The sequence below is a fragment of the Lithobates pipiens genome, unplaced genomic scaffold (assembly GCF_037356315.1).
Source record: "Lithobates pipiens isolate NorthernLeopardFrog02 unplaced genomic scaffold, aLitPip1_a1.2 Scaffold_18, whole genome shotgun sequence".
NCBI classification, from domain to species: Eukaryota; Metazoa; Chordata; class Amphibia; order Anura; family Ranidae; genus Lithobates; species Lithobates pipiens.
Window position 1 is genome coordinate 648,367,890 of NW_027507758.1, and position 23,657 is coordinate 648,391,546.

The 23,657-nt window shown below is 46.1% G+C and overlaps 1 protein-coding gene across 1 annotated transcript in view; it reads left to right on the forward strand.

Annotated features, from left to right (window-relative positions):
* Positions 1 to 4,408: 4,408 nt before the first annotated feature.
* Positions 4,409 to 23,657, forward strand: part of LOC143986915 (ALK tyrosine kinase receptor-like) — a 619,389-nt gene continuing 600,140 nt past the window's right edge. The window contains exon 1 of the mRNA XM_077485324.1: positions 4,409 to 4,812. Within this exon, the coding sequence (XP_077341450.1) occupies positions 4,425 to 4,812 (388 nt within the window). The 5' untranslated portion in view covers positions 4,409 to 4,424. The remainder of the gene's footprint in view (positions 4,813 to 23,657) is intronic.

The following is a 23,657-nucleotide window of genomic DNA, read 5'->3' on the forward strand; positions in this document are numbered from 1 at the left end:
ATCCTCTGTCCTCTCCATCCTCTGTTCTCTCTCCATCCTCTGTCCTCTCCATCCTCTGTTCTCTCCATCCTCTGCTCCTCTTTCCATCCTCTGTCTTCTCCATCCTGTCCTCTCCATCCTCTGTCCTCTCCATCCTCTGTTCTCTCTCCATCCTCTGTCCTCTCCATCCTCTGTCCTCTCCATCCTCTGCTCCTCTTTCCATCCTCTGTCCTCTCCATCCTCTGTCCTCTCCATCCTCTGTCCTCTCCATCCTCTGTTCTCTCTCCATCCTCTGTCCTCTCCATCCTCTGTTCTCTCCATCCTCTGCTCCTCTTTCCATCCTCTGTCTTCTCCATCCTGTCCTCTCCATCCTCTGTCCTCTCCATCCTCTGTTCTCTCTCCATCCTCTGTCCTCTCCATCCTCTGTCCTCTCCATCCTCTGTCCTCTCCATCCTCTGTTCTCTCTCCATCCTCTGTCCTCTCCATCCTCTGTCCTCTCCATCCTCTGTCCTCTCCATCCTCTGTTCTCTCTCCATCCCCTGTGCTGTCCATCCTCTGTCCTCTCCATCCTCTGCTCCTCTTTCCATCCTCTGTCTTCTCCATCCTGTCCTCTCCATCCTCTGTCCTCTCCATCCAATGTCCTCTCCATCCTCTGTTCACTCCACCCTCTGTCCTCTCTCCATCCTCTGCTTCTTTCTCCATCCTCTGCTTCCCTCCATCCTCTGCTCCTCTTTCCATCCTCTGTCCTCTCCATCCTCTGTCCTCTCCATCCTCTGCTCCTCTTTCCATCCTCTGTCCTCTCCATCCTCTGTCCTCTCCATCCTCTGTCCTCTCCATCCTCTGTTCTCTCTCCATCCTCTGTCCCCTCTCCATCCTCTGTCCTCTCTCCACCCTCTGTCCTCTCTCCATCCTCGGTCCTCTCGATCCTCTGCTCCTCTCTCCATCCTCTGTCCTCTCCATCCTCTGTTCTCTCCAGCCCCTGTCCTCTCTCCATCCTCTGCCTTCTCTCCATTCTCTGTCCTCTCCATCCTCTATCCTCTCCATCCCCTGTCCTCTCCATCCCCTGTTCTCTCCATCCTCTGCCCTCTCCATCCTCTGTCCTCTCTCCATCCTCTGTCCTCTCTCAATCCTGGGCTCCTCTTTCCATCCCCTGTCCTCTTCATCCTCTGTCTTCTCCATCCTCTGTCCTCTCCATCCTCTGTCCTCTCTCCATCCTCTGTCCTCTCCATCCTCTGCTCCCCTTTCCATCCTCTGTCCTATCCATCCTCTGTCCTCTCCCTCCTCTGCTCCTCTCCCCCCTCTGTTCTCTCCACTCTCTGTCCTCTTCATTCTCTGTCCTGTCCATCGTCTGTCCTCTCTCCATCCTCTGTCCTCTCTCCATCCTCTATCCTCTCCGTCCTCTGTCCTTATTCAATCCTATGCCCTCTCAGTCCTCTGTCCTATTTCCATCCTCTGTCCCCTGTCCTCTCCATCCCCTGTTCTTTCCATCCTCTGCTCCTCTTTCCACCCTCTGTCCTCTTCATCCTCTATCCTCTTCATCCTCTGTCCTCTTCATCCTCTGTCCTCTGTCCTCTCCATCCCCTGCTCCTCTCCATCCTCTGTCCTCTCAATCCTCTGCTCCTCTCTCCATCCTCTGTACTCTCTCCATCCACTGTCCTCTGAATCCTCTGCTCCTCTCCATCCTCTGTCCTTTCTCCATCCTCTCTCCATCATCTGTCTTCTCCATCCTCTGTCCTCTCCATCCTCTGTCTTCTCCATCCTGTCCTCTCCATCCTCTGTCCTCTCCATCCTCTGTTCTCTCTCCATCCTCTGTCCTCTCCATCCTCTGTCCTCTCCATCCTCTGCTCCTCTTTCCATCCTCTGTCCTCTCCATCCTCTGTCCTCTCCATCCTCTGTCCTCTCCATCCTCTGTTCTCTCTCCATCCTCTGTCCTCTCCATCCTCTGTCCTCTCCATCCTCTGTCCTCTCCATCCTCTGTTCTCTCTCCATCCCCTGTGCTGTCCATCCTCTGTCCTCTCCATCCTCTGCTCCTCTTTCCATCCTCTGTCTTCTCCATCCTGTCCTCTCCATCCTCTGTCCTCTCCATCCAATGTCCTCTCCATCCTCTGCTCCTCTCCATCCTCTGTTCACTCCACCCTCTGTCCTCTCTCCATCCTCTGCTTCTTTCTCCATCCTCTGCTTCCCTCCATCCTCTGCTCCTCTTTCCATCCTCTGTTCCCTCCATCCTCTGTCCTGTCTTTATCCTCTGTCCTCTTCATTCTCTGTCCTGCCCATCCTCTGTCCTCTCTACATCCTCTGTCCTCTCTCCATCCTCTGTCCTCTCTCCATCCTCTGTCCCCTCTCCATCCTCTGTCCCCTCTCCATCCTCTGTCCCCTCTCCATCCTCTGTCCTCTCTCCATCCTCTGTCCTCTCCATCCTCTGTCCTCTCCATCCTCTGTCCTCTCTCCATCCTCTGTCCTCTCTCCATCCTCTGTCCTCTCTCCATCCTCTGTCCCCTCTCCATCCTCTGTCCTCTCTCCACCCTCTGTCCTCTCTCCATCCTCTGTCCTCTCTCCATCCTCTGTCCCCTCTCCATCCTCTGTCCTCTCTCCACCCTCTGTCCTCTCTCCATCCTCGGTCCTCTCGATCCTCTGCTCCTCTCTCCATCCTCTGTCCTCTCCATTCTCTGTTCTCTCCAGCCCCTGTCCTCTCTCCATCCTCTGCCTTCTCTCCATTCTCTGTCCTCTCCATCCTCTATCCTCTCCATCCCCTGTCCTCTCCATCCCCTGTTCTCTCCATCCTCTGCCCTCTCCATCCTCTGTCCTCTTTCCATCCTCTGTCCTCTCTCAATCCTGGGCTCCTCTTTCCATCCCCTGTCCTCTTCATCCTCTGTCTTCTCCATCCTCTGTCCTCTCCATCCTCTGTCCTCTCTCCATCCTCTGTCCTCTCCATCCTCTGCTCCCCTTTCCATCCTCTGTCCTATCCATCCTCTGTCCTCTCCCTCCTCTGCTCCTCTCCCCCCTCTGTTCTCTCCACTCTCTGTCCTCTTCATTCTCTGTCCTGTCCATCGTCTGTCCTCTCTCCATCCTCTGTCCTCCCTCCATCCTCTATCCTCTCCGTCCTCTGTCCTTATTCAATCCTATGCCCTCTCAGTCCTCTGTCCTATTTCCATCCTCTGTCCCCTGTCCTCTCCATCCCCTGTTCTTTCCATCCTCTGCTCCTCTTTCCACCCTCTGTCCTCTTCATCCTCTATCCTCTTCATCCTCTGTCCTCTTCATCCTCTGTCCTCTGTCCTCTCCATCCCCTGCTCCTCTCCATCCTCTGTCCTCTCAATCCTCTGCTCCTCTCTCCATCCTCTGTACTCTCTCCATCCACTGTCCTCTGAATCCTCTGCTCCTCTCCATCCTCTGTCCTTTCTCCATCCTCTCTCCATCATCTGTCTTCTCCATCCTCTGTCCTCTCCATCCTCTGTCTTCTGAATCCTCTGCTCCTCTCCATCCTCTGTCCTCTCTCCATCCTCTGTCCTCTCCGTCCTCTGCATATAACTCCGATCAGTTCAGACTGACATCGCCTGTATGTCGCAGCAGAAATCCGCTTGCAGAGCTCAGCTCATCCACAAGGTGGGCGCACGCAGCACACCGCCCAGCCCTGGGGAAGACCCAGGAATCCTGAATCCTCCTTTCAGTACTTTCAGAAAAGCTGAGAGGCAGCAAAGTGTCTGCTATTCCAGAGGAGGCAGGAGGACATTGCATGGTGTCTGAGGACCCTGGAGGGATCTGAGGACCATCTGATGGTTGGAGGAGCCCCATCTTCCTCTACATCTTATCTCAGGAGCTCCAGCTGTGACCAGGAGCAGGTTGGTGGAGGATCAGGAGGACCCGGAGCAGGTTGGTGGAGGAGCAAGAGGACCAGGACCAGGTTGGTGGAGGATCAGGAGGACCAGGAGCAGGTTGGTGGAGGATCAAGAGGACCAGGACCAGGTTGGTGGAGGATCAGGAGGACCAGGAGCAGGTTGGTGGAGGATCACGAGGACCAGGACCAGGTTGGTGGAGGATCAGGTGGATCAGGGGCAGGTTGGTGGAGGATCAGGAGGACCAGAAGCAGGTTGGTGGAGGATGGCCAGTTTGGGGCTCCAGGGAGGTATTTTCTGGTTCCTCCTGTTGGGTTTAGTGGACATCTGTAGTTCTATGGAGAGGCTCCAATCTGCTTCAATCTCCTCCACCCGACCCTTCCAGGGTCTCCGGGAGCCCAGCTTCACCAGGCTGAAGAGGAAGAACCTGGCCGTGGACTTTGTCCTCCCTGCAGCCTTCAGGAACTCCTTGAGGGACCTTCTGGGTCTCTTCCCTGCAGGGACTGCCAGAGCAGCACCAACCTTCCAGGCGAGCTCCAGCCTGGTCTGGACTGCGGACCTCTGCTGGAGTCCCTGGTCCCCTGAGCGACCTGTCTGCTGGTGGTCCTCATCCCTATGGAGGGGAAGAAGGAGCCGCTGTGGTCCCAGGTCGGCGCCGCTCTCCAAGGTGCTGAAAGCCGGGACTCTGAAGACTCTCCGCAGGTCCAAGCAGCTGCTGGTGGAGGTTGGGACTACCTGGTCAGGGAAGGTTGTGGGGTGGACTGGGAGAGCCTGAGGAGCAATGAGGGGGAACAACGTGTGGAGCTACCAACTTCTGTCCTGAAGAGGAGGCTGGAGTTCAACCTGACCGAGCTGTTCAGCTGGTGGCTGGAGACCAAGGAGGGGAGGCTGAGGATCAGACTGATGCCACAGAGGTCTTCCGCTTATCCTGGGATGGAAGATACCTTGTCAGCTGCCCTGGGAGCGTCCCAGCCCAGACTAATGTTCCAGATCCTGAGGAAGGGTGAGTGCCATGACTTACCTTCATATAATGCTAGGACTTACCTCTATACAATGTCTTGACTTACCTCCATGTAATGCTTTTACTTACTTCCATACAATGTCCCTCTTCCTTAAATTGCCCCCCCCCCATATAATGCCCCCACATACAATGTCCCATTCCAAATTATGCTGCCCCATACAATGTCCCCCCCAAACAATGCCTCCCTTCATACAATTTCTCCCCGCCTACAGTGCCCCTGTCCATACAATGTGATGCCCCCCTCTATACCATGATCCCCCACAGAATGAAACCCTTTCCTATAATGCTGGCCAATAGAATGCCCCCCTTCCATACAGTGCCCCCTCTATACAATGTCTCTCCTTCATATAGTGCCCTCCTCTGTATGATATCCCCCTCCATACATTGTCCATTCCATATTATGCTGCCCATACATTGCCCCTTTCCATAAAATTTCCCCCTCCATAGATTGTCCCCCATCTATACAATGTCCCCCTACATATATAATGCTGCCCCATACAAAGTCCCCCCCTCCATACATTGTCCCCCATCTATACAATGTTTCTTTACATATATGCTGCCCCATACAAAGTCCCCCCTCCATCACAGTGCCCCCTCTGTACAAGATCCCCTTTCCATACAATGTACCACCTTCCATGCAATACTGCCCCTCCATTCAAAGCCCCCTCCATACAGTGCCCCTCCATACAATGTCCCCCTCCATATAATATCCCCCTTCTATGCAAAGCCCCTCCTCCATACAGTGTCCCCCTCCATACAATGCCCCCCTCCATACAATGCCCCCTCCATAGAATATCCCCCTCCATGGAATATCCCCCTCCATACAATGCCCCCCTCCATAGAATATCCCCCTCCATACATCGTTCCCCTTCTATGCAATGCCCCCTTCCATACAGTGCCCCCCTCCATACGATGCCCCTCTTCTATGCAAAGCACCCTCCATACAGTGCCCCCCTCCATACAATGCCCCCCTCTATGCAAAGCCCCTGCATACAGTGCCCCCTCCATACAATGCCCCCTTCTATGCAAAGCCCCTTTCAGATAGTGCCCCCTCCATACAATTCCCCCTTCTATGCAAAGTCTCCTCCAAACAGTGCCCCCTCCATACAATGCCCCCTTCTATGCAAAGCCCCCTCCATACAGTGCCCCCTCCATACAATGCCCCTCTTCTATGCAAAACCCCCTCCATACAGTGCCCCCTCCATACAGTTCCCCCTCCATACAGTGCCCTGCTCCATACAGTACCTCCCTCCATACAGTGCCCCCTCCATACAGTGCCCCCTCCATACAGTGCCCCCTCCATACAGTGCCCTGCTCCATACAGTGCCCCCCTCAATGCAATGTCCCTCTTCTATGCAAAGCCCCCCTCCATAGAATAGCCCCTCTCCATACAATGTCCCCCTTCTATGCAAATCCCCCTTCCATACAGTGCCCCCCTACCTACAATGCCCCCCCCCCTGTACAATACTACCCCTCCACACAATATCCCCCCTTCCATGCAAAGCTCCTTAAATACACTACCCCCCTACATACAATGCCCCCTCTCTACAATATCCCCCCTCTATACAATCCCCCCCATGTTCAATACCCCCCTATCACAATGTCCCACCTTCCATGCTGTCCACCCCTCCAGATAATGTCCCTGCCATACAACACCCCCCCCAGATAATGTCCCCCGCCATACAACGTCCCCCCCCCCAGATAATGTCCCCCCGCCATACAACTCCCCCCCCCCCAATAATGTCCCCCGCCATACAACGTCCCCCCCCCCAGATAATGTCCCCCGGCCATACAACGCTCCCCCCCCCCCAGATAATGTCCCCTGCCATACAACGTCCCCCCCCCCAGATAATGTCCCCTGCCATACAACGTCCCCCCCCCCCCCCCCTTATACTTGGGGAATGATCTACAAATTCTGTGTACTGCAAAAGAACAAGAATTCAGAGTTCAGTGCAGAACAAAAAGACCTTCGTGTGAAGCAGCCAGGACTGCAGTGTGCAGATCTCTCTCTATCAGTGGGACGGATGACATGTAGACTGCGCTGTCCGGGTTGCTATGGGCGATGACCCTTTGTATCTTCACAGACCCAGAATATTATCCTCCATCCATGTAGTGGAATGAGTGACACGTGATGGGAGGTCTCGGGGTTGCTATGGGCGATGACACTTCATAGATGAGAATATTATCACAGAACTACAACAGCTATTAGAGAGTTCTGAAAGGGTCGCCATACACAGTACAATCTGATCATACAATCTCTGTACCAATCAGCTTCAGATTTACCAAAACTATGTAATAAGAGGACCTGTCTAATCTATCCAATCAATGTTTGTCCAATCAGACGGGGCCCCTATACTACACACTTGTTGGTAGACCTATATATAAGATTGTACAATCAGATTGTAATTTTTATTTTTTTACTCGGGCACTTTTAATCTGGCAGTGAGAGTTCCCGGGATCTGTCCAATCCTGGGTAGGATGAAGGATAAAGAAGTAACAAGGGAGTTAACTATTGGAAGGATAATACTGGAGTAATGATAATAATAGTTGGAGTGATGATGATAATAATGGAGAAGATTGTATAACCAGATTGTATAGTGTATGGTCATCATGGAGCAGACACTATAGTGCAAGGGGTCTCTGAACTGTGGCCCGGGGGGCAGATGCAGCCCTTTGTTTGCCTTTAAGTGGCCCTTGGGACACTATTCCTCCCACTGACACCAATGATGGGGCACTATTCCTCTCACTGACACCAATGATGGAGCCCTATTCCTCCCACTGACACCAATGATGGGGCACTATTCCTCCCACTGACACCAATGATGGGGCACTATTCCTCCCACTGACACTAATGATGGGGCACTATTCCTCCCACTGACACCAATGATGGGCACTATTCCTCTCACTGACACCAATGATGGAGCACTATTCCTCCCACTGACACCAATGATGGGGCACTATTCCTCCCACTGACACCAATGATGGGGCACTATTCCTCCCACTGACACCAATGATGGGGCACTATTCCTCCCACTGACACCAATGATGGGGCACTATTCCTCCCACTGACACCAATGATGGGGCACTATTCTCCCACTGACACCAATGATGGGGCACTATTCCTCCCACTGATACCAATGATTGGGGCACTAGTCATTCCACTGACACCAATGATAGGGCACTATTCATCCCACTGACACCAATGATGGGCACTAGTCATCCCACTGACACCAATGATGGGGCACTATTCCTCCCACTGATACCAATGATGGGCACTATTCATCCCACTGACACCAATGATGGGGCACTATTCCTCCCACTGATACCAATGATGGGGCACTATTCCTTTCACTGATACCAATGATGGGGCCACTATTCCTTCCACTGACACCAATGATGGGCACTATTCCTCCCACTGACACCAATGATGGGGCACTATTCCTCCCACTGACACCAATGATAGGGCACTATTCATCTGACTGACACCAAGTGATGGGGCACTATTCCTCCCACTGACACCAATGATGAGGCACTATTCCTCCCACTGATACCAATGATGGGGCACTATTCCTCCTACTGGCACCAATGATGGGGCACTATTCCTCCCACTGATACCAATGATGGGGCACTATTCCTCCCACTGATACCAATGATGGGGCACATTCCTCCCACTGATACCAATTATGGGGCACTATTCCTCCCACTGATACCAATGATGGGGCACTATTCCTCCCACTTATACCAATGATGGGGCACTATTCCTCCCACTGACACCAATGATGGGGCACTATCCTTCCACTGACACCAATGATGGGGCACTATTCCTCCCACTGATGTCAATGATGGGGCAGCTATTCCTCCCACTAATACCAATGATGGGGCACTATTCCTACCACTGATATCAATGATGGGGCACTATTCCTCCCACTGATATCAATGATGGGGCACTATTCCTTCCACTGACACCAATGATGGGGCACTATTCCTCCCACTGATATCAATGATGGGGCACTATTCCTTCCACTGACACCAATGATGGGGCACTATTCCTCCCACTGACACCAATGATGGGGCACTATTCCTCCCACTGGAACCAATGATGGAGTTCTATCCCTTCCCCTTATACATGTACTAGGCAGATGAATTGTTTGTATTGTTTACTCCCACTGATGCCAGGGCAGTTTCTACTACCAATGCCCACAGCCCCCCCCCCCCCCCCAAAAAAAAAGTAAACTGGCCCCTTGTTTGGAAAGTTTGGAGACCCCTGGTATAGTGTATGGTCATGGTGGAGCAGATGGTGTAGTGTATGGCCATCAATGTCGTAGGTTGTACAATCAGATTGCATAGTGTATGGTCATAGTGTGGTATGGGGGTGTGGTCGGTGTGGGATGTGATATATATCGTATGGAGTATTGCTCTGAAATATCAGGAATGTTACAATTTGTGTGTCTCGTGTAATCGGCGGCTGATTGGAGTCGTAGTGGGATTGTCTGTGCTATAGACAGGGGGACGGAGGACGGATCTTTCAGAGTTTTAACCCCCCCCTCCCCCCGCCTAAGGGTAAAACAAATGTTAACGCCTAAGCACAATTTTGCAACTTTGACATGGCTGGGTAAAACGGTACATATCGTCACAGCTACATTGTGCACCCGGGTGGTACCTGTTCTTTTTTTTGGACTTTCATTTGGTGTTGAACGGTGATGGATATCTCCGGATTTTCTATTAATACCAAACAAAAACTTGCTCAAAATAGTAAAAAATAAAAAAATAAAAATAAATAAAATGTAAACGTAGCTGTATATTTCTTGTTACTACCATAACTTTCCACCAATGAACAACCCGGAATAGATTCCCCCGTTCCCAACGATCGCAGTGATATCACATATGTGTGTGTTAGTTGTGGTTTGTATTTTTTTTTTTTTTTTTTATTATTATTATTATTTTTTTTTTTTACACACTTTTTTTTCTCTCTGCAGGGAGAGAGAGAGATACAATGTATACAATGTATCTCTCCCCTCCATCCCCAGAGAGAGAGGAACACAGGGGGCGGGCTTCACAGTGACTGACCAATGAGGCTACCCCAGCGATCAGGTGACCTGGAATTGGGGGGGGCCCGATCATTAATATGGGGCCCAGGGCTCTTGGGGGGGGGGGGGACCCAATCTCTGTGCTGGGAGTGCGCTGTGTGGCGGGGGTCCCAACACAAAGATAGATACGCAGATACAGTTGTACCCACCTTAGTCATCTCAGTTGTTTTAGTCGTATTTTAGTCGACAAAATTAATACTGGTTCCCGCTCTAATTTATCCCAAACGCGTTCTATGGGGGTTGAGGTCAGGACACTGTGCAGGCCAGTCAAGTTCCTCCACCCCAACTCGCTCATCCGTGTCTTTATGGACCTTGCTTTGTGCACTGGTGGGCAGTCATTGGAATTATAGAGACACTGGCACTGTCCATATGGAACAGAACATGACACTGACAGAGAGTCATCAACGTACAACCTGCCGTGTCAGTCCATTTAGGTGTACCCCCCCCCCCCCCCTGCAATGTCAGTCCATTCAGGTGTACCCCCCCTACAGTGTCAGTCCATTCAGGTGTACTCCTCCCACTGTCAGTCCATTCAGGTGTACCCCCTGTAGTGTCAGTCCATTCAGGTTTACCCCCCCCCCCGCAGTGTCAGTCCATTCAGGTGTACCCCCCCCCCCCCCCCGCAGTGTCAGTTCATTCAGGTGTACCCCCCCTGCAATGTCAGTCCATTCAGGTGTACCCCCCTACAGTGTCAGTCCATTCAGGCGTACCCCCCCACTGTCAGTTCATTCAGGTGTACCCCCCTGCAGTGTCAGTCCATTCAGGTGTACCCCCCTGCAGTGTCAGTCGATTCAGGTGTACCCCCCCATGTCAGTCCATTCAGGTGTACCCCCCCGCAGTGTCAGTCCATTCAGGTGTACCCCCCTGCAGTGTCAGTCAATTCAGTTGTACCCCCCTGCAGTGTCAGTCCATTCAGGTGTACCCCCCCAGTGTCAGTCCATTCAGGTGTACCCCCCCGCAATGTCAGTCCATTCAGGTGTACCCCCCCCCCGCAGTGTCAGTCCATTCAAGTGTACCCCCCGAAGTGCCAGTCCATTCAGGTGTACCCCCCCAGTGTCAGTCCATTCAGGTGTACCCCCCCAGTGTCAGTCCATTCAGGTGTACCCCCCCTGCAGTGTCAGTCCATTCAGTTGTGCCCCCCTGCAGTGTCAGTCCATTCAGGTGTACCCCCCCCCCCGTGTCAGTCCATTCAGGTGTACCACCCCTTCTGCAGTGTCAGTTCATTGAGGTGTACCCCCCCCCCCCCGCAATGTCAGTCCATTCAGGTTTAGCCCCCCATGTGGTTGTGCCAAGAGCTATCTGAATAATAGAGACTATCTGAATGACAGAGACTATCAATCTCAGCATAGGCTGATTGCAGCCCAGTAACAGTCAGCCGTGCTCAGGGCAGGGGGGCTGCACTTTCTTTCCCACCTCTGGACAGTTCTGGCAGGATTCAGCAACTTTAGAGAACTATGTAGGGAAGAGGTGCAAGGGATGGTAAGAGGAGTCAGAAGCCTCATTTTGGTATTAAAGAGGAAGTAAAGCGCTGCCTTTTTTTTTTCCTGACCTGCAAAGTAAAGGCATCGCATACTAGCACATTATGTGAAACTTACCTGAAAACGAAGCCTCCATTGTCACCGGTTAGAGGCCACATCCATCTTCACCCGTCTTCCTTTCCAGGTTCCGCAGACTCCGGCTCTGTGACTGGCCGGAGCCGCGGGAAGTCACTCCCGCCCATGCGCATGGGAGCCGCCGGTCCTGGCACAGGGCTCTGAAGAAACGGCACGGGGGGGGGGGGGGGGCACATCATAGTATAGTTCTCCTGCTCAGGGCAGAGTACACTTTGCTTCCCTCTTCTGGACATTTCTACTAAGATTCAGCAAGAGAACTGAGGGAAGGGGTGTGAGGGATGTTAAGAGGAGTCAGAAGCCTCTCTATAGTATCAGTTTCAGTGTAGGCTGATTGCAGCCCAGTAACACTACATTTAAAGAGCCAGTCCTGCTCGGGGGCGGGGGGGGGGGGGGGGCTACACTTTGTTTCCCAACTCTGGCAGGATTCAGCAGCTTTAGAGGGAAGGGGTGCCAGGGGATGGTAAGAGGAGTCAGAAGCTTCACTATAGTTCCTATCTCTTTTCTCCACCTTTAGACATTTCTGGTAAGATTCAACAACTTTACAGAACTGTAGAGGAAAAGGTTGTAGGGGGTGATAAGAGGAGTCAGAAGCCTCACTGCAGTATCAGTTTCAGCCCAGTAGACATGTGCACTGACAAAGAATTCGGAATTCAGAAAATCTGAAAATTCGGATTTTCGATTTCTCGAATATCCAATTTTTTTTCGAATTTTCAAATTTCTGAAAAAAAGCAAAATTCAGATATTCGAAAATTCGGAAATCCAAAAATTCGGATTTTTGAATTTCCAAATTTTCAGATTTCCGAATTTTTGAATAAAAAGGTTTTATTATTATTATTGTTATTTATTATTATTAGATTGTTACGTTCCATTCTTTTAGATGCGGCATACGTTATTTCAAATAATTCATAACTTCGGATAAATTCGCACTCGTTACGTTCGCTATCAGCCAAATTTGAAAGGAAATTCCAAAACCTATAATTTAATAATTATTATTAGTTAGTTATTATTTCAGGTTTTCGGATTTTCATTCTTTTGGAATTTTCAGATTTTCATTCTTTTGAATTTTCAGATTTTCATTCTTATTTTTTGGATTTTCAAATTTCCAAATTTGAAAATTTGAAAATTTCAAAAATTTCCGAATTTTGAATTATTGAATTTCCGAATTTCCGAAATTTCGAATTTCCAAAATTTCGAATTTACGAAATTCCGAATTTCCAAACTTTCCAATTTCCGAAATTTTCCAATTTCCGAATTTCGACTTTCCGAAATTTCGAAAATTCTGAAATACTGAATTTCCGAATTAGAAATTTTCGAATTCTAATTTTCCAATTTTCCAATTTCTGAAATTCTCCAATTTCCGAATTACCGAACTTTGGAAATTTCGAATGTCTGAATTCCAAAATTCTCAAATTCCGAATTTTCAAAATTTAGAATTTTCGTAAGTCCGGAAATTTGAAATTCAGAAATTCGGAAATTGAAAAATTGTGGAATTAACAAATTTGTTAAAATTCGTTAAAAAAACTAATTCGGAACTAAACGATTTGCACATGTCTACAGCCCAGTAACACTACATTTAAGAAGTCTGTCCTGCTCAGGGCAGAGTACACTTTGCTTCCCTCTTCTGGACATTTCTACCAAGATTCAGCAAGAGAACTGTGTAGGGAAGGGGTGCAGGGGATGTTAAGAGGAGTCATAAGCCTCACTATAGTATCAATCGCAGTGTAGGCTGATTGCAGCCTTACCAACACTAAAGAGTCAGTCCTGCTCAGGGCAGGGGGGTTACACTTCTGAGCCCTGGGGGGGGGGGGGCTACACTTTGTTTCCCACCTCTGGACATTTCTGCCCAGTAACTTTAGAGGGAAGGGGTTCCGGGGGATGGTAAGAGGAGTCAGAAGCCTCACTATAGTTCAAGTAACATGAAACTATCTCTTGCCTCTCCCTTTGAAGAGCAATGACATCATCCTTCCTCCTAACCCGCATTAGATGATACAAGGAGTGTATATAAGGGTGTCCTCAGTTGGGTGCCCATCGGGCAGTTCGATGTGTAGTTACACCCACCATATAATACCAAGATGCCCCCTTGTGTGGCACCTCGAAGCTCTAACCTCTGTTATGGGATGCTGTGATAGGGAAGTCGGTCCTATTTCCAAGGCAGCACAGTGGCCCTTGTCAGTACTTCTGCCGTGCAGCACCGGGGTCCACAGCTCCAGTCCCGGTCAGGGGGGAAATATCTGCATGGAGTCTGCATGCTCTCCCTGTGCTTGTATGGGTATTCTCCTACACCCAGGGCTGTGGATGAGGAGGTACCACCAGTCCTCCTGTATGGGGTCCAGTTAGAGTTGCCACCTGTCTGGGATTCACCCGGGCAGTTTAGGTTTGGAATCCTACGTCCGGGCTTCAAACTGCCTGAAACCTGGACACATTATTCAAACCGGTCTTTGGCTTCCCAGCAGGGTTGCTGGCTGCAGATGTCTAAGCTGAGAGTGTCTGTTACACTCTCTTTCACACTGCCCAAAGCCAGCACTGACAATCCCCCCCTCCCCCCCGCATACAGACAGGAGAGGAGAGAGGGCTCGATCTGCACCTCTTCCCCCCACCCCTCTGTGTCTGCCCACACTCCAATCCCCGGCGCTGTGCCTCAGAAAAGGAAAGTAGGGTCCAGAAATTTGAAGCCCGGCAGCCTCAGATACATCTGGATGAGAGGTGTTGACTGCCAAGGGGTGAGTGAGCTCACCATCCATCCCTGTCTGTGACTGAAGTCTCCCCCCTTCTCTCTCCTGCCTCTGAGTGAGTACACTAAGGAAAATCAGAGTTCTCAGAGCATCCCTTATGTCAGAGTTCCCCTTTACACCAGAGGCCACAGTGTTCCCCCTTACATAAAAGTCCTCTCCATACATCACTATTCCTCTTTACACTGGAGGTCACAGTGTTCCCCCTTACATCAGAGTCCTCACCATGCATCAGAGTTCATAGTGTTCCCCCTTAAATCAGGGTCCTCAGACCACCCCTTACCTCAGAGTTCCCCTTTACACCAGAGTCCCCAGAGTTCTCCCCTACATCAGAGTCCTCTCCGTACATCAGAGTTCTCAGTGTTCCCCCTTAGATTAGGGTTCCTAGAGCATCCCTTAGGTCAGAGTCCCCAGAGTTCCCCCTTACATCAAAGTTCACCTTTGTGAACCACAGTGTTTCCCCTTACAGCAAAGTCCTCCATACATCAGAGTTCCCCTTTAAACACTGGAGGTCACAGTGTTCCCCCTTAAATCAGGGTCCTCAGACCACCCCTTACCTCAGAGTTCCCCTTTACACCAGAGTCCCCAGAGTTCTCCCCTTACATCAGAGTTCTCTCCGTACATCAGAGTTCTCAGTGTTCCTTCTTAGATCAGGGTTCCTAGAGAATCCCTTAGGTCAGAGTCCCCGGAGTTCTCCCTTACATCAGAGTCTGAAAGGGAACTCTGTGTATTCAGATGTAAAAGGGGAACTCTGTGGACTCTGATATAAAGGGGGGACTCTTGTGATTCACTTCATATGATTGAAAATGTTATTTAATTGCAAAATATGTGAATAGTATATACTATAAAAAAAAATTGCTATGCGCTGCTAAAATGTTCACAGGCTTGATGTGAAGAAAAGGTGGCAACCTTAGGACCAGTTCAGCAGGGAGGGGGTCCAGCCAGCCAGGAGGGGGGGGGGGGGGGATCACGCAGGGTGAATCAGCTATGGGCAGGGAGGGTGATTGGTGTAGCGAGGGGCAATTATTGGAACTGCTCCATTGTATGGTCTTTCTCCAGCAGCTGAAAGCTGGTTTCTTCTTCTCTCCCTCTTTCAGCTGCTGCAGAGAGTCATACCGGGTAACAGTTCCAGTTATTGCCCCCCTCCCCCCCCCCACTGCCCTGATCACCCTCCCTGTGCACCACATGTTTCCCCTGCTGCCCACACCTCCGTGTGCCCCTCACCCCCCGTACCCCAGGAGTGCTGCCAGTTTCCCTCCTCGCCTTCTTGCCGGCAGCTGCAAGCACACAACAGGATCTACACATGTGTAGAACGGAGAAATCTGTTTTGTTTGGGATTTGTTATTTACATAAATTTGTTTAGTTCATTTAATTTATGAGAAGGTTATATTCTTTCTATTTGTTATTATTCTGTTCTTTTCTATTATTTCATTTTCTATTCTTTTCTATTCTATTTCATTATTTTCTATTCTATTCCCATCTATTCTTTTCTATTCTATCTTATTATTTTCTATTCTATTCTCATCTATTCTTTTCTATTCTATTTTATTCATTTCTATTCTATTCTCATCTATTCATTTCTATTCTATTCTCATCTATTCTTTTCTATTTTATTTTATTATTTTCTATTCTATTCTCATCTATTATTTTCTATTCTATGTTATTCATTTCTATTCTATTCTATTCTCATCTATTAATTTCTATTCTATTCTATTCTCATCTATTCTTTTCTATTCTATTTTATTATTTTCTATTCTATTCTCATCTATTCTTTTCTATTCTATTTTATTCATTTCTATTCTATTCTCATCTATTCTTTTCTATTCTATTCTCATCTATTCTTTTCTATTCTATTTTATTATTTTCTATTCTATTCCCATCTATTCTTTTCTATTCTATGTTATTAATTTCTATTCTATTCTATTCTCATCTATTAATTTCTATTCTATTCTATTCTCATCTATTCTTTTCTATTCTATTTTATTATTTTCTATTCTATTCTCATCTATTCTATTTTATTATTTTCTATTCTATTCTCATCTATTCTTTTCTATTCTATTTTATTCATTTCTATTCTATTCTCATCTATTCTTTTCTTTTCTATTCTCATCTATTCTTTTCTATTCTACTTTAATCTTTTCTATTCTATTCTCATCTATTCTATTTTATTATTTTCTATTCTATTCTCATCGAATCTATTTTATTATTTTCTATTCTATTCTCATCTATTCTTTTCTTTTCTATTCTATTTTATTCATTTCTATTCTATTCTCATCTATTCTTTTCTTTTCTATTCTCATCTATTCTTTTCTATTCTACTTTAATCTTTTCTATTCTATTCTCATCTATTCTTTTCTATTCTATTCTCATCTATTCTTTTCTATTCTATTTTATTATTTTCTATTCTATTCTCATCTATTTTCTGTTCTGTTTTATTCTTTTCTATTCTATTCTCATCTATTCTTTTCTATTCTCATCTATTCTTTTCTATTCTACTTTATTCTTTTCTATTCTATTCTCATCTATTCTTTTCTATTCTATTTTATTATTTTCTATTCTATTCTCATCTATTCTATTTTATTATTTTCTATTCTATTCTCATCTATTCTTTTCTATTCTATTTTATTCATTTCTATTCTATTCTCATCTATTCATTTCTATTGTATTCTCATCTATTCTTTTCTATTCTACTTTATTCTTTTCTATTCTATTCTCATCTATTCTTTTCCATTTTATTTTATTATTTTCTATCCCATTCTCCTCTATTCTTTTCTATTCTATTCAAGTGCAAATCCCTCAACAAAGCGGCAAGCAAAGTACACTTGTTCCCGGTGTTCGAAAGAGCGAATGCAGCCTACGTGACGGCTTCCCGCCATTGATGATTGTTAGGGAGGAATTTCAGTCCCGCTGTTTACAGGCTCCGCCCCTCCCCCTTCCTCCTGGCTCAGCCGTTATTGCACATGCTCTGCGCAGACTTCCAGGGTCTTGACAGAGTCTGTCAGGCCCATCTGCGCATGCGCAGTAAGAGACGTGCAATTCATTTAGTTCCAAAGTCGTTTTTTTTTTTTAAACGCATTCCGACATAATCGTTGAAATCGGAAATATCCGGATTAACGAAAACCCGTTAGTAATAGTTATTATTAGTTAGTTATTGTTTCAGATTTTTGATTTTTCGTTCTTTTGGATTTTCATTTTTAATTTTCAGATTCTCGAATTTCTGAGATTTTAGAATTTTGAATTTCCGGAAATTCAAAAAATTCCAAAATTCGAAATTTCAGAAATTCGAGAATCCGAAAATAAAAACGAAAATCCAAAAGAACGAAAAATCCGAAAATAAGAACGAAAATTCAAAAATCTGAAATTTCAGAAATTCGAGAATCCGAAAGATAAAAATGAAAATCCAAAAGAATGAAAAATCCGAAAATAAGAATGAAAATTCAAAAATCTGAAACAATAACTAACAAATAATAACTGTTACTAACTATTGAATTATCCGTATTGGAATTTCTTTTCAAATTTGGCTGTTAGTGAAAGTAACGAATACCCGTTAGTAATAGTTATTATTAGTTAGTTATTGTTTCAGATTTTTGAATTTTCGTTCTTTTGGATTTTCAATTTTCAGATTCTCGAATTTCTGAGATTTTGGAATTTTGAATTTCCGAATGTTTCGAAAATTCAGAAATTCAAAAAATTCGGAAATTCAAAAAATTCCAAAATTCAAAATTTTTTGAAATTCGAGAATCCGAAAATAAAAAACGAAAATCCAAAAGAACGAAAAATCCGAAAATAAGAACGAAAATTCAAAAATCTGAAACAATAACTAACAAATAATAACTGTTACTAACTATTGAATTATCGGTATTGGAATTTCTTTTCAAATTTGGCTGTTAGTGAAAGTAACGAATACCCGTTAGTAATAGTTAGTTAGTTATTGTTTCAGATTTTTGAATTTTCGTTCTTTTGGATTTTTAATTTTCAGATTCTCGAATTTCTGAGATTTTGGAATTCTGAATTTCCGAATGTTTTGAAAATTCAGAAATGAAAAAAATTCGGAAATTCAAAATTCCAAAATCCGAAATTTCATAAATTCGAGAATCCGAAAAATAAAAATGAAAATCCAAAAGAACGAAAAATCCGAAAATAAGAACGAAAATTCAAAAATCTGAAATTTCAGAAATTCGAGAATCCGAAAAATAAAAATGAAAAATCCAAAAGAACGAAAAATCTGAAAATAAGAATGAAAATTCAAAAATCTGAAACAATAACTAACAAATAATAACTGTTACTAACTATTGAATTATCCGTATTGGAATTTCTTTTCAAATTTGGCTGTTAGTGAAAGTAACGAATACCCGTTAGTAATAGTTATTATTAGTTAGTTATTGTTTCAGATTTTTGAATTTTCGTTCTTTTGGATTTTCAATTTTCAGATTCTCGAATTTCTGAGATTTTGGAATTTAGAATTTCCGAATGTTTCGAAAATTCAGAAATTCAAAAAATTCGGAAATTCAAAAAATTCCAAAATTCAAAATTTTTAGAAATTTGAGAATCCGAAAATAAAAAACGAAAATCCAAAAGAACGAAAAATCCGAAAATAAGAACGAAAATTCAAAAATCTGAAACAATAACTAACAAATAATAACTGTTACTAACTATTGAATTATCGGTATTGGAATTTCTTTTCAAATTTGGCTGTTAGTGAAAGTAACGAATAGGAATTTATGCGAAGTCATGAATTATGCCAAATAACGAATGCTGCATCTAAACGAATGGAACGTAACGAATTAATAATAATAAATAACAATAATAATAAAAAAATGTATTATTATTATTATTATTATTAATAATAATAATAATAATAATTCTGTTCTGTTTGTTTATTCTGCATTTATTATTTTGGATAATTCTAAACTTTGGATAAATTTGTATTCGTTACACAGTTACATAGTAGGTGAGGTTGAAAAAAGACACAAGTCCATCAAGTCCAACCCATGTGTGTGATTATATGTCAGTATTACAGTATTCATTACGTTCGCTAACAGCCAAATTTAAAAAGGAAATTCCAATACCAATAATTTAATAGTTATTATTTCAAATTTTTGGATTTTCTAATTTTCGGATTGTCGAATTTTCAAATTTAGAAATTTCGAATTTACGAATTTTTTTAGTTTCCGAATTTGCAAATTTTCTACTTTACGAATTTTAACGAATGGCTCGAAAAAAAGAAAAGAAAAAAAAAAAGAAAAGAAAAAAACAAAATAAACGAATGAAACGAAAACAAACACATTTTTCGGCAGTGCACATGTCTAATGCGTAGGGGATGTTGCACGCACGCACAAAGACAGGGGAGGTTTCAGACTTGTGCATGCGAGGGAAACCCCATTGAGGGGGCAGATGGCTGGGGGGGAGGGTGCCCAGTGCATGTATAGATGTACCACCAGGCTCTCTGGGGACGCACATCTGCGCACGTGCAGAAGGCGAGAGAACAACTCGCCTACATGGGAAAGGCAGAAATGCAAATAAAGTTAATTGCATACAAAAAAAAAAACTTTGGGGTGGTGATGACTTCATTGACCGAACCTGGCCATGTCTGAATTTGGTCAGTGATGTCACCACATCCCCACCCCCCCCTTGTGTATATATATATATATGTGTGTAATGGCAGCTCCAGAGAACTGTCATTGACTTTGCAGGAAGACCTGGGCTCACGGTCATGGGTTGAATCATTCTGGATGCCAGACCGAGGACATCTAGTGGTGAAATGACAGCCCCAGAGAGCTGCCGTTACTGGTGGGAGTATGGCTTGCATGTCGACGTATCAATCGTTTTTTTTTGTTTTGACGATCAGCGAATGTTCATCCTTATTGACGCTGGATTTACGACACTGGATTTTGTGTTATTTTTTTTTATTTTATTTTTTTAAATAAAGGACTTGTGTTTATTTACCAAATAATTTTTCATTCACATGGGACAACAGATATTTGGGGGGGGGGTCCCCTAAGGGGGCGTTTAGATTTTGATTTTGATAAATCCCCCCTCTTGCACTCTCACCACCACCAAGCCTGGGTTGTGGGGAAGAGGACCCTGTCCTCATCCACGAGACCTCCTCATGGGGGGGAGGGGGGGCACGTGGCCTGGTACACTTCAGGAATGGGGGGGGGCAACCTGCCTGCTTGGATTAAAGATCTGGTATGAATTTGGGGGGGGGACCCCACGCCATTTTTTTAATTGCCGTAAAATGCATACCAGATCTGAAGGGTCTGCTTTGGGTTTTAAAGCAGTAGTAGTGACGTCAGAGTGTGCTGACGAAACGCGTTCAGTGTGGTCGAGCATGATACGTCACTTCCACCCTTAGTGGAGCGCAAACGACGTCCCCCGCTTCCCGCATTGTATGCCTGCTTTTACACTGCGATGGGATTTTTTATCTTTTTTTAATAAAATCGTGACGAACTTCACTATGGGAGCCTGTTTTCTTCATTCCATCACTCCGCGGACGTCTGGAAATGTGATGGCGGGATTCGAGTCCGGTAGTAAACCGCATTTGGTTAAAAAAAAAAATCTTTTTAAGCACGTGCGGGAGTGACGTCATCGCGCCCCCAGCCACTCATGTAGCCGGAGGCGCTAGTACTAGCAGATTATGAGAGGCTTACCTTAGAATGAATCCCTCCAGCGCTGTGCTGTCACCAAAGGGTGAGAGAGCTGACATCTTCCCCCCATGAGGGAGAAGACTACATGAGTGGCCGGTGGCGCGATGACGTCAATTCCCGCGCATGCGCGCTGGAGCCATCTTTTACGGTACGGGCTCTGAAGGTCCAACACTGTAAGCTGGACCTTCAGAGTGTTGGACAAATTCATTAACTACTTGGCGCTATAGCCGAAAGACGGCTGCAGCGCGGGCTTTATTTGCCAGGAGGGTGTCCATGGACGTCCTCCCGAGCAAGCGCAGTCTGCGTGACCCTGCGGGTCATGATCGGTGCGCTCTGTGATCAGCCGAGTCTTAAGGTTCGGCTGCTCACAGATCCGAGATCCGATCCCGGCTCCTTACCACGTGATCAGCTGTCAGCCAATGACAGCTGATCACATGATGTAAACAGAAGCTCGGTAATCAGTATTTTTTTCCCCTCACGCTGAAAAAAAAAAAGCTGATCTCCGGCTTCTGTCAGAAAGCCGGGGCTGTGCCAGTGCCCACTGTGCCACCTACCAGTGCCCACAGTGCCACCCATCAATTCCCACCAGTGCTGCCCATCATACGTGCCACAGATAAGTGCTGCCTATCAGTGTCACCTACCAGTACCCATCAGTGCCACCTATCAGTGCCACCTATCAGTGCCCTTCAGTGCCACACATCAGTGCCAACCATCTGTGCCACCTCTTAGTGCCACCTCTTAGTGCCACCTCTCAGTGCCACCTCATCAGTACTTATCAGTGCCCATTAGTGCTGTCTTATCAGTGCCCATCAGTGCCACCCATCATTGCCCATCAGTGCCACCCATCAGTGCTTATCAGTGCCACCTATCAGTGCCCTTCAGTGCCACACATCAGTGTCAACCATCCGTGCCACCTCTCAGTGCCATCTATTAGTGCCGCCTCATCAGTACTTATCAGTGCCCATTAGTGCTGTCTCATCAGTGCCCATAAGTGCCACCCATCATTGCCCATCAGTGCCACCCATCAGTGCTTATCAGTGCCACCTATCAGTGCCCTTCAGTGCCACACATCAGTGCCAACCATCCGTGCCACCTTTCAGTGCCACCTATTAGTGCCGCCTCATCAGTACTTATAAGTGCCCATTAGTGCTGTCTTATCAGTGCCCATCAGTGCCACCCATCATTGCCCATCAGTGCCACCCATCAGTGCTTATCAGTGCCACCTATCAGAGCCGCTGCCTTATCAGTACTCATCAGTGCCACCCATCAGTGCCACCTCTCAGTGCCACCTATCAGTGCCGCCTCATAAGTGCTTATCAGTGCCACCTATCAGTGCCCATCAGTGCAGCCTCATAAGCGCACATCAGTGAAGGAGAAAAATTACCTGTTTTCAAAATTTTATAACAAACTATGAAACAGTTTTTTTTTCCCCCCAAAATTTCGGTCGCTTTTTGTTTTATTTAGCAAAAAATTAAAAACCCAGCAGCAATTAAATACCACCAAAAGAAAGCTCGATCTGTGTGAAAAAAATTATATAAATGTAATTTGGGTACAGTGTTGTATGGCCGCGCAATTGTCGTTCAAAGAGTGACAGCTCTGAAAGCCGAAAATTGGTCTGGGCAGGAGGGGGGTTTAAGTGCCCAGTAAGCAAGTGGTTAATTTTACAATTCTAAAATTCGGAAATTTTAAAATACGGAAAATCGAAAATCCGAAATTCGGAAATTAGAAAATCCGAAAATAAGAACGAAAATCCATAAATTCAAAAGAACCAAAATGAGAAAACCCCAGAATTTCGAAAATGCTAAATAATAAATAACTAACTAGATAATAATAACTATTAGATTTATAGGTATTGGAATTTCCTTTCAAATTTGGCTGTTGAACGCGACGAATACGAATTTATCCAAAGTTACAAATTATCAGAAATAATAAATGTCGCATCTAAACGAATGCAACGTAACAAATTAACCACTTCAATACAGGGCACTTAAACACCTTCCTGCCCAGACCAATTTTGAGCTTTCAGCGCTGTCGCACTTTGAATGACAATTGCGCGGTCATGCTACACTGTACCCAAATGACATTTTTATCATTTTTTTCCCACAAATAGAGCTTTCTTTTGGTGGTATTTGATCACCTCTGCGGTTTTTATTTTTTGCTAAACAAATAAAAAAATACCTAAAATTTTGAAAAAAAAAATGTTTTTTTTTTTTTCAGTTTCAAAACTTTGTAAATAAGTATGTTTTCTCCTTCACTGGTGGGCACTGATGAGGCTAGACTGATGGGCACTGATAAGGTGGCACTGATGGGCACCAATGTGGCACCAATGAAGTGGCACTGATAGGCGGCACTGATGGGCGACACGGATGGGCGACACGGCTGGGCGACACGGATGGGCGACACGGACGGACACTGATAGGTGGCACAAATTGGCACTGATAGCTGGCACGGATGGGCGGCACGGATGGGCATGGATAGGCGGCACAGGTGGGCATGGATAGGCGGCACAGGTGGGCATGGATAGGCGGCACAGGTGGGCATAGATAGGCGGCACAGGTGGGCATGGATAGGCGGCACAGGTGGGCATGGATAGGCGGCACAGGTGGGCACTCATAGGCAGCACAGGTGGGCACTCATAGGCGGCACAGGTGGGCACTCAGGCGGCACAGGTGGGCACTCATAGGCGGCACAGGTGGGCACTCATAGGCGGCATCGGTGTTATAGTAATGGATGCCAATCAGTGCCAAACAA